General features: G+C 49.5%; 1 protein-coding gene across 1 annotated transcript in view; it reads right to left on the bottom strand.

Moving 5' to 3' along the window:
* Positions 1-14576: 14576 nt before the first annotated feature.
* The window catches only part of CUNH16orf96 (chromosome unknown C16orf96 homolog), a gene marked incomplete at its 5' end in the record, with an annotated part of 23110 nt that continues 16683 nt past the window's right edge, over positions 14577-21003 (bottom strand). The window contains 2 exons of the mRNA XM_025193202.1: positions 14577-15744; positions 18360-18459. Coding sequence (XP_025048987.1) covers positions 15611-15744; positions 18360-18459 — 234 coding nt within the window. The remainder of the gene's footprint in view (positions 15745-18359; positions 18460-21003) is intronic.

Below are 21003 nucleotides of genomic sequence, written 5' to 3'. Positions count from 1 at the left end.
TCCCCCAGCCCCTGACTCCCAACCCTCCCAGGCCAGTGGCATGCTGCTGTGAACAACTCCTGGACTCCCAGTGTGCTGCCTGGAGACTGGAGCTTCCAAGACCTAGGCCCAGGGAACACAGCTCTGCCCCAGGCCTCATTTCCTTGCTGCAGTAGTAGGGAGACTCCAGCTGCCCCTTCTGTCTGGATCCAGATGGTGGATATATGTCTGGCCCCTTCCTTTTGCTTGTCTATTTGGAGAGCAGTACTTTTCCTACAGTTCTGCTGTTCCCTCCTGCAATCCCAGGCAAATGTAACAATTTATACATAACACTTGTAAAGGTATCCACACATGTAACATATCCCCATATAATACTAACATTGGATTATTATTAACTATGATTAAACCCATAGTTAAATCACATTTTAACAGGTCTCTATTCGTCTTTGTGTTGGCTTTTTAGCTCTAAGTGATCTTTTCAGTTTCTCTGCATTCTCAGTCCTTATTGGTCTAGTTCTTGTTTGGTTTCCTTGTTCAGATGTCTCTACTTCTGTGTCATTTTCAGTCTCCTCTGTCGTTTCTTGTTGCTCTGTTTCCTTTGGTGAATCTCATGATGCTGCTTCTTTTCTCCCCTTTACGAGCTGCAAGTGCCCCCTGTTCCTTCTTAACACCTGTCCTTCCAGCAGGTCTGAATTAACCCTCTAGTGGGCCGTAGGCAAACAAATTCATGGGTCCCAGGTCAGTCGAGACCCCCTTTCCCAGCCCGGCACTGCCACCCGTGGAGAGCAGGGCTCAGAGCCACCACTAGGAAGCAACTACTGCAGTGGCAAGGCCAGCAGAGGGGAGGAGAAAGGATGGGAGGCAAATGGGGCCATTAGCGTGGCCACTGCAGAGGGAAGGACCAGGGCCCCCCACAGCTCAGGGCCCTAGGCATATGCCTAGTTTGCCTATGAATTAATCCAGCCCTGCCTTCCAGTGTGACTACTTTATAAGATCTGGGAGCTACTTGACAGGAAACTAGTGCTTTTTGTTTCCACATTTGTCCATCTGAAATAAACACCATATCTTTGTTGTGCAGTTGTGGTAACTTCCTGAAACTCCTGTCATAGTACCATTTTTTATTTTTTCGAGTTTTTAAATGTTTTCATGTCTTGCTTTTCATTCTGATGAGCATCATCCACAAGATTTGGCAGCATTGTTTTGTGTTAAACAGCACTTCTGCTGGGGACAATCCATGTTTCATGGGTGTTGCCCTGTAATTTAAGTGACAGGTAAACACTGGTGTGTGAATTTGTAGTTTGTTTTCAACAATTTTTTCACTATTTGTACTCCATTTTCCACCAGACCATTGGGTATTTAGGACTTAAAGTGTTGTGACAGAATCCATATTTGTTTGTAAACTCTTTAAACTCAAGACAGTTGCATTGAGGTCCATTGTATGTTCTCACAATTTGTGGAATCCCATGTCTAGCAAAAATCAAATTTGATGTGAGTTATGACATGGTTTGCTGTCATGCTTTTGAGCAATGCAATTTATAAGAATAATAATCCAGCACTAACACATCCAGCACTAACACACAATTTTTTTCCTGCATGTATGAATAAATCAATGCCCATTTGATACCACAGAGCTACGGGCTCCTCCATGACCAACATGAGCTCTTTTCTTTGTGCTGCTCTGCACTTTAGGCATGTTGTGCAAGCCTTTACAGCATCTTCTATGTCATTTTTTATGTTGGGCCAATATAGAGCACCCCTTGCTCTCCTTTTGCATTTTTTCAATGGCTAGATGTCCCTCATGTATTCTATTTAACATGTCTTTCTTTAGCACTGCTGGAGCAACAAGTTGTGAGCCTTTGAACAAAATGCCATCCAGTACTGACAGCTGTTCCTTGAGAGTAGGGGCTAGACATGTTTTCCAGGTCAACTATCACAAATAGCTGTTATCACTTTTTGCAATGTGATCTCCTGAGCAGTAGCTTCTGCAATTAATGCCCACATTTTATCTGTGTCAGGAATCACTCTTTTAATTAAATTAACATGTACTAACTATGTCTGTGTCTGGAATTCTGTCATTTTCCATTGTGTCATATGCTCTGGACAACATATCTGTAAGAAGTAGATGTTTCCTGGCATGTACCTTCTATCTAGGTCAGAGGTGGGCAAAATGCGGCCTGCAAGTCAGATGTGGCCCACCAGGCCATTCTATCCAGCCCACAGGGGCCCTAAAAAATTTAGAAAATTAATATTTATCTGCCCCTGGCTGCCTGTCATGTGGCCCTTGATGGCTTGCCAAAACTCAGTAAGCGGCCCTCTGCCCGAAATAATTGCCCGCCCTGGTCTAGATCATATATTTGCAGTTGAAAGAAGTGTCTGATAACCCTTTCTTTGCTATAGTTACCAAAGATTTATGATCAGTTTCAGCTATCACAGGCTTCCCATAGATGAATATATGAAATTTCTTGCAGCCATATACCAGAGCAAAACTTTCTTTCTCAATTTGTGCATATAGACACTCTAACTTAGTGCCCTAGATGGATATGCTACTGGTCTCCAGCTATCCCCATGTTTTTAAAGCAAAGCTGCTCCAATGCCTTCTTTAGAAGCATCTGTTAGCAGTTTAATGGGTCTTTAAGGGTCATAGTATTTTAGTATCAGAGCTTTAATTATTTTTTTCCTTCAAGTTTTTGAATTCAGCTTCATTTTCATGTTCCCATATCTACTAAGCATTCTTTTGTAGGACTGATCTAAGGTGTTTGGTCTGCTCTGCTAGGTTAGGTACATATTTGCCTACAAAATTGATCATTCCCAGTAATATTTGCACTCCTTCCTTATCTACAGGGGATGTCATGTTTGTAACGGCTTTAACTCTTGCAGGATTTATTTGCACCCCTTTCTCAGAAAGTTTGTCTCCCAGATATGTTATTTCTTTGACCCTGAATTTGCATTTTTGTTTGTTCTGTTTCAGACCCGCTCTGCAAGCTCTTTCTAGTATATTTCTTAGCTTCAAGTCATGTTCTTCCATAGTATTTCCCCAAACTAATACATCATCAATATAAACCATAGTTCCATCAAGACATTCAAAAAATTGTTGCACATTTCTGTGAAATACTTCAGATGCAGAATACAGTCCAAAAAGAAGCCTATGAAAGCAATACTTTCTGAAGGGCATATCAAAGGTACATAACCTAGTGATATTCTTTTCTAGGGGAACATGCCAAAACCCAGAAGACACATCCAGAGTGGAGAAATATTTAGCTTCTGCCACGTTGCCAAAAATGTCTTCCCTGGGGAGAATGAGAAAATGTTCCCTTTTGATGTACCTGTTGATTTCCAGGCACAAGCTCAAGGACCCATCTTTTTGTTTCTACTATGTCCACGTTAACTAATCTAATTCCTTTTTCAGTTTGTCCCATAGTATAAGGGGAATATTTCTTGGAGCATGTATGGTGGAAGTTTTTGGTTCCCTTAATTCTATCTTATACTCATTTGACAGTTTCCCTATGCTTTGAAGCACATCATAAAATTCTTCTTCTATGTTCTTGCTTTCTAGTCCCTCAATGACAAGCCTAGAGTTTTACACGTTTGCAACCCAATAATTGGCACTAGCTTTCTTGGGACTGTTGCAAACTGAATTTTTACTATATTACACTCGTGTCTAACATTCATTGCACAAACATCCTTGGTTGTTCCATTATATGCTCTCAGTCTCACTTTTTTTATTCTCATAGTACACGGGTTTAGTTTTCATTTTTTGAATAAGGTATTCTGGTATTACATTGACCTGTGCCCCTGTATCTAATTTAAAAGTTACCGTTAGTCCACTGGTATCCAGGTTGATTGTTCAATTGTTAGAAGAATGAACTTCTTGAATTGTACCAGTGATGAATTCTTCCTTTTCCTCATTGCATAGAGCATGCACCTGCTGTTTCTTGTGTGGTGCATCCTGCTCCTTTCTGTAAACTCTTGCAAAGTGATTGAATCTTTTGCATTTGTTGCAGCATGTATCAAATACAGGGCATTGCATGGATTTGTGGTAACCCCCCACAGCATCTGCAGCTGACCATTGTTTCTTCAAGCAATTCTTTTTGGCCTCCTCTTGGTTGCTTCATAGTGAGATCCTCCTTTCTGTATTATTTGTGTGTTGCCTTAGGTTTTTTCAGTCTTGAAATCCTATCTAGTTCAGCTCATTCTGTTTTTTTCCTCCAGCTTCTGCAGCCTGGCATTTGTTATCTCATCCACTTGGCACATTCTAAAGGCACATTCTAACTGCCTTTTTCAAATTAAACACAGGATCCCCTAGCAGTCTTTTCTTGAGGCTTGTATTCCTTATACCCAATACTATTTGGTCTCTAATCATGGACTCTTTTAGGTCTCCAAAGTTGTATGTCTGGCTCAGTAGTCTGAGGTCTTTGACAATGTCCTCTATTGTCTCATATTCTTTCTGCTGACTCATGTGGAAATTATACCATTCAAAGGTTTCATTTTGTTTGGGTATACAATATTCCTTAAGCTTTTTTATTATTGTGCCATAGCTTTTCTGTTCTGTTTCTGACAGTTATAGGCTATTCTAAAGAGACAGAGCTTCTGGGCCTGCTATATTTAAAAAAATAGCTACCTTGAGTGAATCTTCCTTCTTTGTAGCTCCATTGGTCATCTTATATATAGTGAAGCTCTGCTTAAATTTCTTCCAGTTTTCTGCTACTGGACAGCTTTAACTCCTCTGGAATTCTGAGATGCTCCAATTTTTGTTCTTTCTTTGCACCCCACTCCTTTTACCATGTGTAGTTCTCAAAAGACCATGGAATTAAGTTTATAGAATAAAGCTTGTTTGTTCAAAAAACAGTACCTTGCCTACAGTTCTGTTGTTCCCTCCTGCAATCCCCAGGCAAATGTAACAACTTATACATAATACTGGTAAAGGTATCCACACACATGTCTTGTTACAGGGGGCCATGACCGCTGTTAATTTAGAAGGAAAGCAGCAGGCTAGAGCTGCATTTTGATGGTAGCAGCTGAGTTTAGGCCAGCTACTAAGTAAGCAGTTCAGTCAAGCCAGGCCCTCAAGCATTCCAGTTCTTCTAGTGGTGCCTATTCCTGTACTAACCAGTAGGGCTGTGTGAAATTTTGCCAGGTATTTCATGTCAAAGCTGTTTTGATGCATTTTGAGCTTGAAACAGCAAAATCAAAATGAAACAAAAGCCTTCAAAACAGCTTTGAAATGAAACAAGGGCACTCAAAATGTTTTGAAAGTTTCAAAACGTTTTGAGTTTTGAAGCCAGGCTTACTTGGCTTCAGTGCCAGTCCCAGCCAGCAGCAGCAGCCTCCTGTCATCCAGCACAGATCCGGGGGCCCCCCCAGGAGGATTCTGGCACATCCCCCAGTGCTCCCGGGGGTGTGGACCCCTGGATCTGCGGGCCATATGACAGTTTCATAGTTTCATAGTTGGTAGGGTTGGAAGGGACCTAAGCAGATCATCAAGTCCGACCCCCTGCCATGGGCAGGAAAGAATGCTGGGGTCAAATGACCCCGGCTAGGTGATTATCTAGTCTCCTTTAGAAGACCCCCAGGGTAGGAGTGAGCACCACTTCCCTTTGGAAGTTGGTACCAGATCCTAGCTGCCCTGACTGTGAAGTAGTGCCTCCTGATGTCTAGTCTGAATCTACTCTCAGTCAACTTATGGCCGTTATTCCTTGTTACTCCCGGTAGTGCTTGGGGGAACAGGGACTCTTCCATTGCCTGCTGCTCCCCCGTGGCCAGTTTATAGACGGCCACCAGATCCCCTCTCAGCCTTCTCTTGTGGCTGTAGCCTCCCCTCGTAGGGCCTGCTTTACTGCCCCCTGATCATGCGAGTGGCCCTCCTCTGGACAGCTTGTGACTGAGGCCAGCGGCAGCACCAGTCTTCCTGGCATTAGGTGTGGGCTGTGCCCAGTGCCAGTCCCAGCCAGCAGCAGCAGCCTCCTGTCATCCAGCAGGCAGATTGCTCCCCCCCCCCGCCCCCGCGCACTCCCGGGAGGGCTGTGGGACTCTGCCAGACTCCTCCTAGCGTATGGGCCCCCAATCTGCCTGCTGGATCACAGGAGGCTGCCTCCAGATTACAAGAGGGACATGAGGCTCTGCCAGACTCCTCCTGGGGGTGCAGGCAGACCCACAGTCTTCCTGCTGGATGACTGGAGGCTGCTCCCGCTGCCTGGGACTGGCACTGGGCACAGCCCACACCCTGTGCCAGGAAGATTGGTGCTGCTGCCGGTCCCAGACAGCAGAAGCAGCCTCCTGTGATCCGGCAGGCAGATCAGGGGCCTGCCCGCAGCCTTGGGGGGAGTCCAGCAGAGCCCTACAGACCTTCTGGGGGTGCAGGCCCCCAATCTGCCTGCTGGATCATAAGAGGCTGCTCCTGCTGCCTGGGCGGCAGCACCAATCTTCCCGGTGCCAGTCCCAGGCAGCAGCAGCAGCCTCCTGTTATCCAGCAGGTATATCAGGGGCCGCACCCCCAGGAGGAGTCCAGCACAGCCCCGCAGTCCTCCCGGGGGTGTGGGCCCCCAGATCTGCCTGCCGGAAGACAGGAGGCTGCTGCTGCCGGTAAGCGACAGTTTTGCTTGTCAACACCTTGAGGTGCAGTTTCCCAGAAATTTCTGCACCTATTTCCTTGTAACTTGGCAGGCTTCATGCCATCCCTGCAAGTTTCATCTGAATCAGGCTAGAAATGACAATGTTATAGGCAGTTTTGTGCTTCCCCATTATAGCTTATGGGCGAAATGTTGAAACACCGTCAAAACAGCGAAACAGTTTCAACAAAACGAAATAGAACTGTGCTTTTGAAATGAACCAGAACTTGAAATGAAACACTATTACGTCGAAATGGAAGTTGAAGCGGAATGGTGCTGTTTCGCACAGCCCGACTAACCAGTCACATGCCAGGAACCACCACCTCTACTGGAACTAATTAGGCTCCATTGTTGGCAAGCTGGTTGGTGATCATCAATGCCCAGGGATTCATTCTGACTCCTCCCCTCACATTAGGGGTGTCCCCCAGCTCAGGGCTGTCACACTAGACATGGGAGAGAGGCAGGGAATAGGGCACAAGGATTCCCCCCCAGCTGTTCATGCTTTATGGGACATTTCCTTCACCCTTCCTTCACACTTGTTATCCTGGAATCATTACTTTGAGCACATCAGAAGGACACAGATGGGGGATGTTATGTGGATTCTCAGGCCTAGGTTTAATGGACAAGAATCCACCTCACAAAAGCATTTGCCTGTGTCAGCAGGCCCAGAAGAGAGAGAGCTGAATAGTTCATGGAGTTCAAACTCCCTTCAGACCTCTCTTAACAGCCCAGCACTTGAATGCCTGCCCTGCGCATAGGTGGATTCAGGATTTTTAAAAAGGGGGCCTACGAGTAGTGACCAGAACATCAGGCATGGCTGAACCCCCTTCTCCCATCCTTACTATCCTCACTACCGTGACAGGCAGAGAATGGCACTAGAGCAGAAGCCACTCTATTTAAGCCTCTGGGAGACCTTCCCGCTACTATTTTTGTCCTGGCCACTCCTGCTCCTTTCCAGATGGGGCTGCAGGGAGCAGCTACATGAGAAGTCAGGCTTGACACAGTACAGCAGGAGCAGCAGGCTGGTGGGGAACATGCCTACTACTGCTACTGTCTCTGGTTGAGCCTAGCTCCCCACGCAGCCTGGCTAGAGCTGGGCAGGAGTGGCGCTCACCCTGCCACTGGGTCAGCTGTGGACAGTAGAGAAAGTTGCAGCGATGGGCAAGGGAGGGAGAATATGGGGAAGGGAACATGCTGCTGAGCAAGGAGGGGAATGAGTGGAAGAATTCTTACTCACTTTGGGACTTTAAAAAAGCCCCTGGCTGCTGATCCTTCAGCATGATCCAAAAGGGCTCTGTGACCATTCCATTGCACACCCCCAGGCCCACCCTTGGCCCTGCCCTATATCCTGCTGCTGTGTATGTGTCCCATCTGCCAGTCAACTGTAATAAGGTTAAAGCCAGTGTTTTCAGATCTGGGGTACCACACAGGAGAGGCCTCCAGAGCCAAATGCCCCAGTCAGTCTCTGCTCTGAGATGTGACCACAAATCCCTTTGCTAGGCTAAGGCTGTTGGTGTCAGGTTTGAAGAGAAAGGCTGGCAGTTGTGGCCCACTCAGTACAAGAAAGGTGGAGCTAAAAGGCAGACTTCCAAAGGCCTATTTACTCTGGGGTTTGTGTTTTGTCCCTCATGCTAACAGCTAGGCATGACTCCCAGAGACTCAAGCCCCAGAGTTCTGGCACCCCTCACAGATTACACTGCTCCTGCTCTTTCAGACATCACACATCAGGCTCTGAGTGGGGCACCTTGGCACCACAGGGGCTGGATCCTAGTTGGACAGTCTGTACTTGGCATTTATCACCATATGCTGCCTTCCTTTGCAAATAATAAGATGGCTTTGTCTTGGACAGTACAGTTTCCATCAGGGAAGTGCATGAGGAAAATGGGGGTGTTTGTCAGATTACTGCAGTACACATGCATCAGTCACAAATCCACCCTGGGGAGGAGGTTGCTGTGACTCCCAGGCACTGCCCTAAGAAGAGTATGGATTTCTCCACTACCCATCAGAGAGGCCAGCAGTGTTGAGTGGGGGTTACCACAACCATCAACAAAATGCAAGTGAAGATAGATTTCACCACGGAGCAGAGAGAAAAGGGAGAGGAGAAGAATGCATAGGGGAGGCAGAGACAGCAGGCAGAGATACTGATATCCATATAGGAATTACAGCCTCCAGGCCCCAGAAGTGGCATGGTGACAGGCATACTCCAGGACTTCTCTTCACTGGGCACAGCACTGGCAGTGCAAGGTCCTGTGTGCTGTGGGGTAGGAGTGGGATGCTATTCGGGGGGTTGATCAGTAATAGATTATGGAATCACTAGGCTAGATCATCTAGTACATATCAAGCCAGGTATACAGGGCTACCTTCCTCCTGCAGTCTTGAGGGCTAATTCAGCACACAGCAGTGTGGAGCAAGGTAACAGTGCCAAATGAAGGCTCTAACCTGTGCCAAATGAAGTGGTCCCTAGAATCAGTTTGTCAGCCTGAGATCACTAGAAGGCAGCATGCTCTGGCTGTACCCACTCCAACTCTTGGCAGACTCAAGGATGTCTGTAAGGTGTTTCTATAATACCCTTGGCATGACCCCAGGATGCTCATGGCATGAGAGGACCCCATTAGCTAAGTATCCATGGAGCAAAGGCAATGGAGAGGTCCAGCCATACTATATTTGTCTCTTCAGGGACCAGTGGCTGCTAATGGCTCAAGCAGTCCTTCTGGGTCTAGCTGCCCTGGTGTCTTTTGGAATTGAATGTAAGTGCAGGCTGCCTGTCCTGTGAGTTTCAATTCCATGGCAAGATGACATGCACAGTTATAGACCAAGACAGAATATGGGCAGAATTTTCCAGCTACCCAGCAGACACAGCTGAGTCCCACTGTCAGTCACCCCAGCAGCTGTGGATTTCCCTTTCTCTCCTCTTTTTGCTTTGCATTTATAATATTTTTCCCACTACCATGCTCATTGTTCCTACCCACCTATCCTTGTGGCTGCTGCCAGCTGGTGCCTCCTATGCACTGCACATCAGACATCTTCATCTGAGGTGTTGTGCATGATGGTGAGAAACCCATCACATCCTCCACAGCTGGTGAGAAATGCTCTCCCTATGTGGTTACACTGTAATTCAAGCCAGTCAAGTCTGAACCCCAGGATATTGCAGGAGGAGCTGCTGCCTGTGCAACTAGATGCCTCAGAGTGAAGACTTCAAGAGCAGACTCCATTTAGCCATTAAGAAGGAGAAGGGTGGATTTGTGACTGATGCATGTGTACTGCAGCAACCTGAGCAATCTGCAAGTGTCTACTGTGGGACAGACATTCCTGGAGGAAAGATGCTGTAAGATCCCATGCTTGGAACTTTTAGCTAAACAAATTCAACCACAAAATGAGCCACACATTTCTAATAAGTTCAGTGTGTGTGTATGCAGGATTTCCCTGAGTATCTGCTTCAGTTCAAACAGAAAATAATTCAAGGAAGTGCAGGAGGTCAGACTAGTCCCTTCATGCTTTGACATCTGTGGTTTCTTATGGGACAATACCATGGCAAGTGGGAAAGGAGGTGCTTACCAAATGGTCTTTCTGTATAGATGTGGTCCCCTCTGCAAAGGAAAGATGATAAGCAGAGTAGCCCTTGGCTGGATTTGAACTTACTGTTCTAGATATATAGCCATTCTACTCTTTCTGCCTATAGCCTATACAGTGTGCACCCAAGAGTTTAGCTTTCCAGCAGCATGCTATAGCCCAGGGGTAGGCAACATTTTTTGGCCAGAGTGCCAAAAAAAACATGGTGTCTACCTTAGAAGGTGCTGGAGTGTCGACATGCCAGAGCCTGGAGCAGCTGTTTGCAGCCTTCCAGCTGCAGCTGGCCCATGGAGCCCGGTCTGCTTGCAGCAGGGCTTGCAGTTTGGCAGTCTCCTGCTGGGAGCAGCCTGGGCTCCGTGGCTGGCAGCAGCTGCTTAGGGCTTGGGCTGGCGGTGGCGTGCCAAGCAAAATGGTCTTGTGTGCCATGCTCGGCATGCGTGCCAGGGGCTTCTGACTCCGGCGATAGCCAGTCCTGGATAGTGCCTGCTGTCATTGGACTGGGCTCTTAGGGGTTGGGTGCATGATGTGTTTACACCAACATAATCAGCCTTTACCTAGGCCTAAGTAAGGAGTGGACACTCGATGTGCAGCCCTACCCCTGTGTAACTTTCTTGAATCCAGGCAAGAAATGGGGAAAAGCAGGGTTCCACCTACACTAAGTGACACAGGTGTAAATGTTGGGTTTCAGCCACTGTACCAAAGTAGCTGCTTGCTACCAGCAGACATGGGATGCCAATGCCTCCACGCCATGTTCATCTGCTCCTGCACTGTTATTCAATTCCAGAATACTGTGCCCCTGTATGTGCTCGTTCATCACTCAGCAAACTAGTGGACACCCAACTTCATGCTCCAATGTGTCTGGTGTCAGGGGCATTGTGCCCCACTCCACTCCCATGGTTACCAGCCCTCAGTAACATTGCTCCCCCTCATCTCCACTGCACAAGCAAACTTATTAGCCAGACTTCTTGATAATCCTACACAGTCAATGTATTGGACCAATAGCTTGGCTCTCCTCAAGATGTCCAGTATGGTCCACCCTTTCAAAATCCTTTGATTTTCCTTATTTACTAGATGGCATGAAGAATGGTCAGCACATGCACAAATTAATCACCACATCATCTCTGACCCTATAGTCAATCAACCAGGATTTCACTGCCCATGCTATTATTGGGCACTTAACTGTTTTTGAACTGGACAGGGTCACTGTGCCGCAAACCTATACCAATGGGGCCTTCACATTGACAACAAATGCCCCTGTGGACAAGTTCAAACCATGTCCCACATTGTTCACTTGTGTCCGTTTACTGTGCTACCTGGTGGTCTTCAAGTTCTTTACACTGGGGATGACATCATCTTAAGACAGCTAAACAATATGCCAAAACAGCATACACTAAATAAGCATACCAGAAGACTATTATCCACTCCCAAACTCATGGCAACTTGCTATAATAGCACCAGCTGTGACCCACTGCCCTGGAAAAGCTGCTCATCTCTGCTCCAGCTCCAGTGTAATTTACATTGGTGTAAATGTGTAGCCTGCCCACGTTTTTCCTCAGCTTCTTTTGTGGCAGGAATGGGACACTTGGGACAACTTCCAGTGGCAGAAAGGGTCCCAGAGACTGCAGGTCAGTACATTCATTGCAGAAAAGCAGACACAAACACACACCTGCTTGTCAGATCCAGGCAGTGATGGGCACACTGAACACCAACTTTTGTCTCCTGGGCCAGGGGATCTATACCATGGGACTGCATCACAGCAGCACCTAAACTGAAGCATGTTATGACTGCTGCTTCAAACTCGGGCTTGATCTGACCAGCACTGGCATCTAGCTCCAACCTACCCATGCTGTTGCTGCTCCCAGAGGCTGAATGGGGCCTGTCTAGAGCCTCTAGCTGTCTAAAATGCCACCCAGTACCTCATACCTGAGTAGCTGCCTCCTAGCATCTGATCTTCTACTTCCCCTATATCAGGACTTTTCTTGATCCTGGATTACAGTCTGCTCATTTACTTCTTGACCTGGTTTTTGGCCTCAGCTTGTTCCTGGATTCTGCTTATAATCACCACCTTGAGCTTTTGCCCCAGTGCAGTAACCTTGGTTCCTGATTGGCGCCAAGGTCTGGCCGCCCACGTCCTGACACCGTTACAGCTGAGGGCTGGAGTATCAAGAGCCCTGGGAGGCTTTCTAGAGGATATTCCTAGAACATGGGGAAGGAGCCCAGCCCATGCCCTTCAGTCACTCCCTCCCCACAGCATAGCAATGGGTGGTCGCTACCCATCTTGGGTACAGCTCCTCAACTTCATGTCAGGACTGCAGGTGATGCCCTCAGAATACAAAGACTCAATGTCCTGTCAGAGCCAACATGGATGTGTGTTCACTGCTGGAGAAAGGGGCTACCCTGCCTTGACCCATGGCTTCTGCATGGCAATGCCCAGCTTGGCACAGCAGCAAACACTTTTCAGGCTGAATTTTAAAAAGCGATTCCCTTGCAAGGTGCAGGTCATAGCCTGGGTGGTGCCATTGGCTGCACAGCAAACCTGCCATCTATTGGATGCCATGCTTCCTTGCCATGGACATTTATTCCCAGAACAATATGTGCTTGATACATTTGGAGGGAGCCCAATGCTGCAGCCTGCCATCCAAGCCCATGTTGCTGCCTGTGTGTTATGGAGCCCACATCTGTTGCTTCACAGACCCAGCTCTCCCACCTACCATGCTGCAGCACAGGTTGGGTGGCTGCCTGCTCCCTGTGATCTTACTGGGGATCCATTGTGCCTGCAACTCCAGCTTTCCATGCCATCTTGGCTGGCTCTACCAGGGATGTTCAGCCCAGTGTTGCCTCTAAACTGCGCACGTGCACGGCTGTGCACAAGTAAAAATCTTGCCACGCACAAACTTTTTAAGGCCATGGACCCACCTGGAGAGAAGCTGGTTGCAGAGTGTAGCGGAGGCACCAGGGCCAGTGTGGGACACTTACCAAAGGTAAGCTCCTCACTCCTCATGCAGGGCAGGCAGCAGCTTCTCCCTGAGGTGAGGCAAGGCAGGGCTGGGGGCTGGCGCAGGCTCTGCTGGCTCCGGGGAACTGCTCCACTCCCCAGCCCTGATGCCACATGCCTCCTTGCTCCCCGAGGCGATACAAGGGAGCATAGCAGTTCCCTGGAGCCCACACCAGCCCCAGCCCCCGGCCCCATCTCACCTCAGGGAGGAGCCTCTGCCTGCCCTGCATGTCCCACACCGGCCCCGGTGCCTCTCTTTCAGGTCTATCGATTGATTGTGTCCAGCCCATGGCTGCCCCACAGCACTCCACTGCGCTGCTCTGGGCAGCAGTTAGCATGGAGAAGGGTGGTGGCTGAACCCTGCCTGCTCCCACCTGGACACTTACTTTGGGACACTTACCGGTGGACCGCGCTGAAAGGGGGAAGAGGGATCGAAGCAGTGCACTCACGGACCACTACTTCTTAGAGGGAACATTGCTCAGCCCCTCTAGAGTACTGTAGTTAGTGGGAGCAGTGTTACAGGCAAGAGTGTATTGTTAACTCAGAAGTGTGGGGCAGGAAGAGACAGGGGAACCAGGATCTCTCACATTCTGATCCATGGGCTGACACCAACTCCCTCTTAGAGCCCTGAGCAAATTACTTCACCCATCTGTGCCTTGTTTTTCCTGCCCATAAATTGGGACCGAGGGATCTGCATGTGGATAAGCAAAGGCAGAATTGGGCCCAGGTGAAAGAGATGCAGCCTAGGGGCTTCAAACAGGCAGAAACAGGGAAACCCCTTCCAAACTGTCTGAGGGTTGGACTAAGATTCACTGATGTGGCTGAGGCCACACTACAGGGACAGCACGGGCTGCAGCACTGCAAGTCTCTTCAGCAACGTGGCTCTCTGCTGATTCGATGGGCTCAGTGTGGGACTAAGGAGTTCAGTCCCTGTGGTTGTCTCCATCTCTCTGGGTTTGGGTGACATGGACACCTGTGTTATGAACTAGCACAATACAAAGCTGACAGCTTGGAACAGCTGTTCTCCTGACACCCTTGAAGCTGGATTAGCATCATTGGCCTTGTGGCAAAAGGCTTGATCTGGGTATCACCCACTCCATGGAGTTACTCCAACATTACGCTGGCACAAGCGAGGTCAGATTGAGCCCCAAAGGTTCCCTTTGAACATAGAGAAGTAACCCCTCTCTGAAAAGCCACTCGTGGTAAAAATTAATGTCTTCAGATATTCTCCCTTGTCTCAGTTCCTGTGAAATGTGTGATCAGTGACCCTACCTGTTCCCTGGGCCTCTGTCCTCAGAACAAAATGATCCCACCCAACACATCTTATAAAAGTGACAACTTTATGGAGTTCCTTAAATTAACCTCATCTGGATGGGCAGCAGGGTTGAGAGCAGCTGCAGGGCCTCTGCTGTCCAACCTTAGCGCTGGCAGGGAGAGGGGCAGGGGGCTTCCAGGGCAAAGGGCTGCTGGTTTAGGAGAGTCCATGCTTTTGAGGCACAGAACTGGGACCAACCGCTCTAGCCCCACACACGCTGCTGTACTTGGGCTCTTGTTAATAATCTCTGGAGGCCTTGGGGATTTTAGGATCGAGAGAGTCACTCACCAATGCCGAGCCTCAGCTGTAGGTATGTGTCTCTATATGCCACAACTGCTGCCTGGGTGCAGGGTCCTGTTGGTTACAGCTCTACAACCCCTGTGGGGACTCACAAGGGCCTGCTGGTCTGGCAGCAGGAGAAGGAAGGAATATTCCTGGGGACATGGCTGAGCCCTGAGGATCAGCCAGCAAGCTAGGCAGCCAGAATCAGTGGCTTTGAAGTCCCAGGAGCCAGTTTGCTGGGCCAGGGCAGGGACAAGCTGCTGAGCATCAGGCAAGTATTGGGCCTTACTGGGTGGACAGCATGGAGACATGCCAGTCCTTGGAACAGCCAGAAGGCAGTGCCAGAGCATCAGTCTTTCCACAGCCTAGAGGAGCTCCCTGACCCCCAACACAGCAAGTGTAGCCCTGCTTGCTATTATCATTGTTCACCAGCCAGGCAACCCACAGGCCTCCCTAACACGCACCTTCAGTACTCACCAAGAGCTCTCAAGACCTGGGGCTTCTGCTAAGACAGGGGCACTTGGATCTTCCCTGACTGCCCCCAGGTCTGTGTGTTAATGCAGAGCTTAGGCACTGGAAGAGGGCCCCCCCTAGTTTATTATGAAATGACACATGCTCCAGGGCAGCCCTATGGCCCCATCCTGCCCATGCCCTTGCCCTTTCACCCAACAGCTCATGGTGGAGATGGTGACTGCAATTCCCTGCCTACAAGCACTGGGCTCTACACAGTCATAAATCCCTCTTGCTCAACTTGCTGAGGTCATGCAGAGCAGCCTTGGACTTCCTGCCAGTTAAAGCTGCCCAGGAATAATGGGTAGAAAGGAAAGGGGTGGGGCTGGTGGAGCTGCTGCTGCCCTGTGTGGCTCACATGCCAGTCATGCCCCTGTCTCCTGACAGAGGCCATGGGGTGGCTCGCTGAATGGGGACATCCAGGGTAGTCTCCTGGGAAGGCTGCTGTTTGCCGCCTACAGATCCAGCCCTCATCCGGGCAACAGTTGCTGCAACACACAGAAGTGAGAAAAGCATTAAATCATCTGACTCAGTCCAGATTCCAGCTGCCTGTAGTCAGGGGGAAGTCACAACCACAAGCCAGAAGACAGGAGTGGGCCTTTGCATTCACATTAGCTTTATAGGGTAGCTTGAAAAGGAAGCCTGTCTTCACACTATCTTCACAGCAGTCCATGGCTAGACTGGGGTGGGGGAGGGTGCTGTGGCTTCTCAGTTTACTATGACTGCAGGTGAAACAATGAGTCAAAGTCCACAGTGATGAAAGTGCTACATCAAGCTAGCCATGGATGCCCTGGCTCCCTGCTCTCAGTGGGGTAACTCTGACATAAGCAGAGTCTGTATGTCAGTGGCAAAACAGCACAGATTTCACTGATGGGCACAGGGGAGAGGTTTGATGGAGCTGAGCTAGGAAAGGCACTTAGAGCAGGCTGGAACAAGATCATCAGCATTGTTTTACAGTGTTATGGGTATTTTAACATTATTTTTAAAAAATTAAGAGCAGATGCTACTTTTGGTACTGACCAAGCACCACCGGCTCCAAGTGCCTCATTTTGTATTATGATCATGAAGTCTGATGTTGGGCCCTTTGAACAAGACAAGAAGGGAAGCACTAGTACTAATTAGAGAAGTAGCTGTTATTCATAGATTACAAAATGATTCCAGGCTAAGGCAAGGGTATTACAAACAGTTGTTCCTCCAATTAGCACAAGGAGTGCCAACTGCTTTTGTGTAAGTTGTCAGTGTCAAAATATCTCATTACAACACAAATGGAAGACATTGGGCGCATCTACACAAGACACAAGATACACAGTAGACTAATTCTACTGCGCATTAATGCACCGCTGTTACTGTTCAGTAGCATTGGTTACTGTGCATTGAGTTAGTATCCGTTATTACAGGTACTAAACTTAATGTGCTGTAACTACGACATATTAATGAACATGTAGATGCACCCATTTCGATCTAGAAATAATAAGTTGGTTCTACCAGCACTGGGAAGCAGCTGTACTTAATGATTTTTAAAATAAAACTGATTAATTCTATGATGTGCTACTACTAATAATATTTCCTAAAATAATGTAAACATAACAAAATATTAACATTAAAAGATAAACTGCAAACCTAAAATCCCCATAGTTTTGAAAAATTTCTGAGACAGAAGCATTCTAAACAAACATTTCTCAGCATGTTCATTTCTCAGGAAATGGTGAAATATCAGTGTTTCCCATGAACCAGATACAGCATTTCTGCCACTTCTTTTTGCTCTGAACATGCCCAGAGTGCTCACTGGGTAGCAGTCACATGACTGTGTCCCTTGCACATCACTGTGACTAACACTCATCCTCAGCCCCTAGCCCCATTAGGGTAAAGCCAGTGACAGCCAGATCCTGAGCCAGGACCAATGTTAGGCTGCCACTGGACAAGGGCAACCTAGGGGGCTCTGGCAGGGGTTGTGGCTGGCATAACAGTGCTCTCTCATTCTGAGCATCTGTGATTCTCTGAAGCTCAGAGCAAGCCTCCTTAGTTTCCAAACCCTTCTTGATTTGTCCCAGCCTTCTTCTAGATGTTGCCCTCTTCTAGATTTGCCTCAGCCTTCTTCTAGAACTTCCCTACTTCCTCAAGCTCCATCCTCCTTGCTGCACCACCCCTGGGCTGCCCTGCTTTTACAGCTTTCCATAATAACTCCCAGTCACAGCTCTTCATGCCTTTCCATGCACTTGCCCCTGCCCTGCTCCCTCTGCTTGTGCTTACTGATTCCTTGTTGTCCAGGTGATGGTGTGCAAGAATGATGTCTCACCATAGCAGATTCACTGCTCCCCATTTTACCAGCCTGTCTTTGTAGCCTGCTCTCCACCTGCTATCATGGCACATGCCAAGGACAGCTATTTACTCCACTACACAGTTATGGAGCAGAGAATTCCCCTAACATTGAATGACAGCCTGAGCACAAGGGTGGTAGGGACTCACATGCATAGGATGACACATAATGGCGGCCACAACTGGTGGCAGAGCGTGTCCTTTCCATCCCATGTCTTGAGGGTGGCCGAAGGGTCTTTGTTCCTTCCATGTGAAGAATTGAAAGAGATGGGGTAATGGGGTGAGACACCCACAGGAGATCTGAGTGGTGCAAGGAGTCAGGCCCACAGGCCCTTAAGACAGGCCCAAATTCATGAAGCCAGGCTACAGGGAAATGCTTTTACCCTAGGGCAGCCATCTTTCACTCTGGCACACCCAAACTGGCCAGTGAGGAAACCACATTGAAACCCTGCTAAGGCACATAAAATGTGGTAATGATAATGACCTTTGTGAAGTTCTGTGCACTTTACCAATGGCTGGTGCCATGTAAGTGTTAGGGAGTACTAGTAGTGTTGTTAATATTATCATCTGTAGTGCAGTCCATGGTGTCTACCAATCCCAAGATGCAATGTGCCATTTTGAGCCAAATAGCTAAGCAGCTTGTCTAAATCTAGCATGTCATATGCTGAGATATGCAGCCCCCACAAGCTGCATCTCCAAACTGGGTGAGCAGGCCAGAGCTGTGCTGGGCTGTGGGCTGCACACCCTACCACTGTTGTGCCCAGATGAGCTGTTTTCCATACCGTACCTGGAAATTCCTTGTCTAGAGAGGTGCCCCATTTTGCAGGTTGTGAGCTCATCCTGCCCTTGTAGAGAACTCCATTGATGCCCAGAATATCAACTTCAGTCTATGGAGGAGAACACAGAATACTATAGGAAGTGCATGGAGACCAAGGTCCAGGACACCAAGAGCCTTGAGACCCTCCTGGACATTAATTTCTTCTACTCTCTCCCAATTCCTCCCTTTGCCATGTGCCTTCATAATTTCTTCTACTCTCTCCCAATTCCTCCCTCTGCCATGTGCCTTCCCCCTCCTGCCAGCAACCACTGTCCTTCCTATTGCCCTGCAAGGTCAACCCCCTTAGGAAGGTTCTCTTGGTGTTCCCATGTCCCTATGAGGCTCCCTGGTTTGACATGCTAGTGACATACACTTAGCAGGGTCTAAGGCAAAGGCAGGCAATTATTTTGGGTGGAGGGCCGCTTACCAAGTTTTGGCAAGTCATCAAGTGCTGCATGAGTAGCCCCATCCCTTGATAGATACCCTGCCACCTGGTTGCCATCTTGGGACCATGAGTTCCACTCCCTAACCCCTGACCTTTGCCACCAGAAGTCCCTCCCTTTGCCTTCCAAAAGTACTTCTTTCAGCAATGGGGTTTGCCATCTTGGAGCCAGAAAAATACCAAATTATATTTTAAAAATCAAACATACTACAACATTCATTAATTTCATTTCAAAAAATATTTTTGTCCTAATTTACGTGTGTTTGTGTAGTGTACATAGAGGTGATGGTATAATAGCTTAAAGTGAAGTCTTACTGTTGTATATTATGGGAGGGTGTGGGTGGGAGGGTGGGTATAGGTTTGTGGGTATATGGGGTGTGGGGGAGGGTGTGTGTGTGGGATTTGTGGTGGGGTGGATAGGTGTGGGGGGGGTGAGGTTTAGGTGGGTATAGGTTTTGTGGGGAGCTGGGAGTGTGCACTGGGAAGGTGATTGGAGAGGATAGTGGAGGGGGAGTGTTTTCCCACAGCCCACCCCTGCACCCGCAGCAGACAGAGCCCCCTCCAGTGCTCCTGCAAGCCCGGGCTCCACGCTCCTGCTGTTCCTGGTCCCCGGGCACCAGTGCAGGCTCCGTGCTCCCGCTCACTGCCACATCCCTCCATTTGCCCCCACTGTCCTTCTCCTACCACTTCCGCACCCCTCACTCCTCGTTGCTTCAGCACCACATCCCAGCTGCTCCTGCAATTCTGGCAATGCAGCCAGGAAACAGGTGTGGGGGAGTGGGAAAATGGCTGCAGCAGGCAGGGGGAAGGGACAGCGAGCGGGCATGCGGCACTCAGCAACAGCTGAGCGGGAACATGGGGCCCACGCCGGTGCACCGGGGCCAGCGCACTGGGGCCAGCGCACCGGGGCCAGCGCTGGCAGGGCCCAGAGCAGGGTGGCAGGAGCGTGGGGTCTGGGCCGGCAGGGGTCTATGCACCCAGGCTGGCTCCTCCTCTCCCTCCTTGAGCAGTGCAGCCCAGCTCCATACAGCCCCTGCCGGCCCAGACCCCATGCTCCTGGGCAGAAACTGCTGCTCAACATGGAGGAAAGTGACCCCCCTCACCACCACCAGGCAGTTTTAGCTGTGTCTGCCTGGAGTCCGCACCATGCTAGGCTGCAGTGCATCTCCTTCGCCACTGCCTCTGTGCTGCCCAGCACAGCAGCAGTGGCTGTGTGGAGCAGCCGCAGGGCAGCTCACAAGCAGCAGCAAAGGAGCCACACCATAGCCTTGCGCAGCACAGGCTCCCGGTGTCCACAGCAAAAGCTGCCCAGCGACAGCGAGAGGGAGGGGCTGCTTCCCCCCACACCGACCAGTGGTTTCTGCCCAGCCGTTGCTGTCGCTACCACTGCCATTCAGCCCCAACTGGGTGCAGGGCCCAGGCTGAGGAGTGGCAGTGTGGGACAAACTGCTGCTCAACGCAGGAGAAAAGCGGCTTCTCCCTCTTCCCCTCCTGCTGTTGGCACTCCCTGGTTCAGCTGCTCAGAGCCCATGCGGGGCTACCTGTGCTTGCTCTGTACTGCCACCACTGCCCCATGGGGCAGCCCAGAGGTGGCGGTGATGCAGCAGAGACACAGGCAGCCCCGCATGGGCTCTGAGCAGCTGCACCAGGAAGCACTGGCCACAGGGAGGGGGTGGCACTTTTCCCCATGCTGAGTAGCAGTTTGTTTTGTGCCACTGCTGCTCAACCCAGATGGGCGAACGCGGAGCACGCAGGTTTGGGACTGTACGCACTGTTCCCTGCCTGTACCGTGGGGCTGGGACAGGGGGGACTGGGAGTGAGCTGGCACAGTGACAGCTGGGCAATGACAGCCAGACACCAGCAGGGCCCAGAGTGAGGCAGCAGGAACATGGGGTCCCAGCTGGCTAAGGCTCTACGGAGCTAGGCCAGCTCCCCCCTCTCCCTGCTGGCACAGCCCAGCCCGGCTCCATAGAGCCATGCTAGCCACATCCCATGCTCCTGCTGCCCTGCTCTGGGCCCCACTGGCGCTGGCCCCAGGACACCGGTGCAAGCCCCACATTCCTGCATGCCCACTTGCTTCCACTCCCCCTGCCCCCACCACCGCTTTCCTCACTTTCCTGCCCACCAGCCGCTCTGCACTATGTGACTCCAGGCTGCATGGCCGGACTGCAA

The sequence above is a fragment of the Alligator sinensis genome, unplaced genomic scaffold (genome assembly GCF_000455745.1).
Source record: "Alligator sinensis unplaced genomic scaffold, ASM45574v1 scaffold1389_1, whole genome shotgun sequence".
NCBI classification, from domain to species: Eukaryota; Metazoa; Chordata; order Crocodylia; family Alligatoridae; genus Alligator; species Alligator sinensis.
The sequence above is the reverse complement of the archived record's forward strand: the minus strand, read 5'-3'. Positions and strand labels throughout refer to the sequence as shown.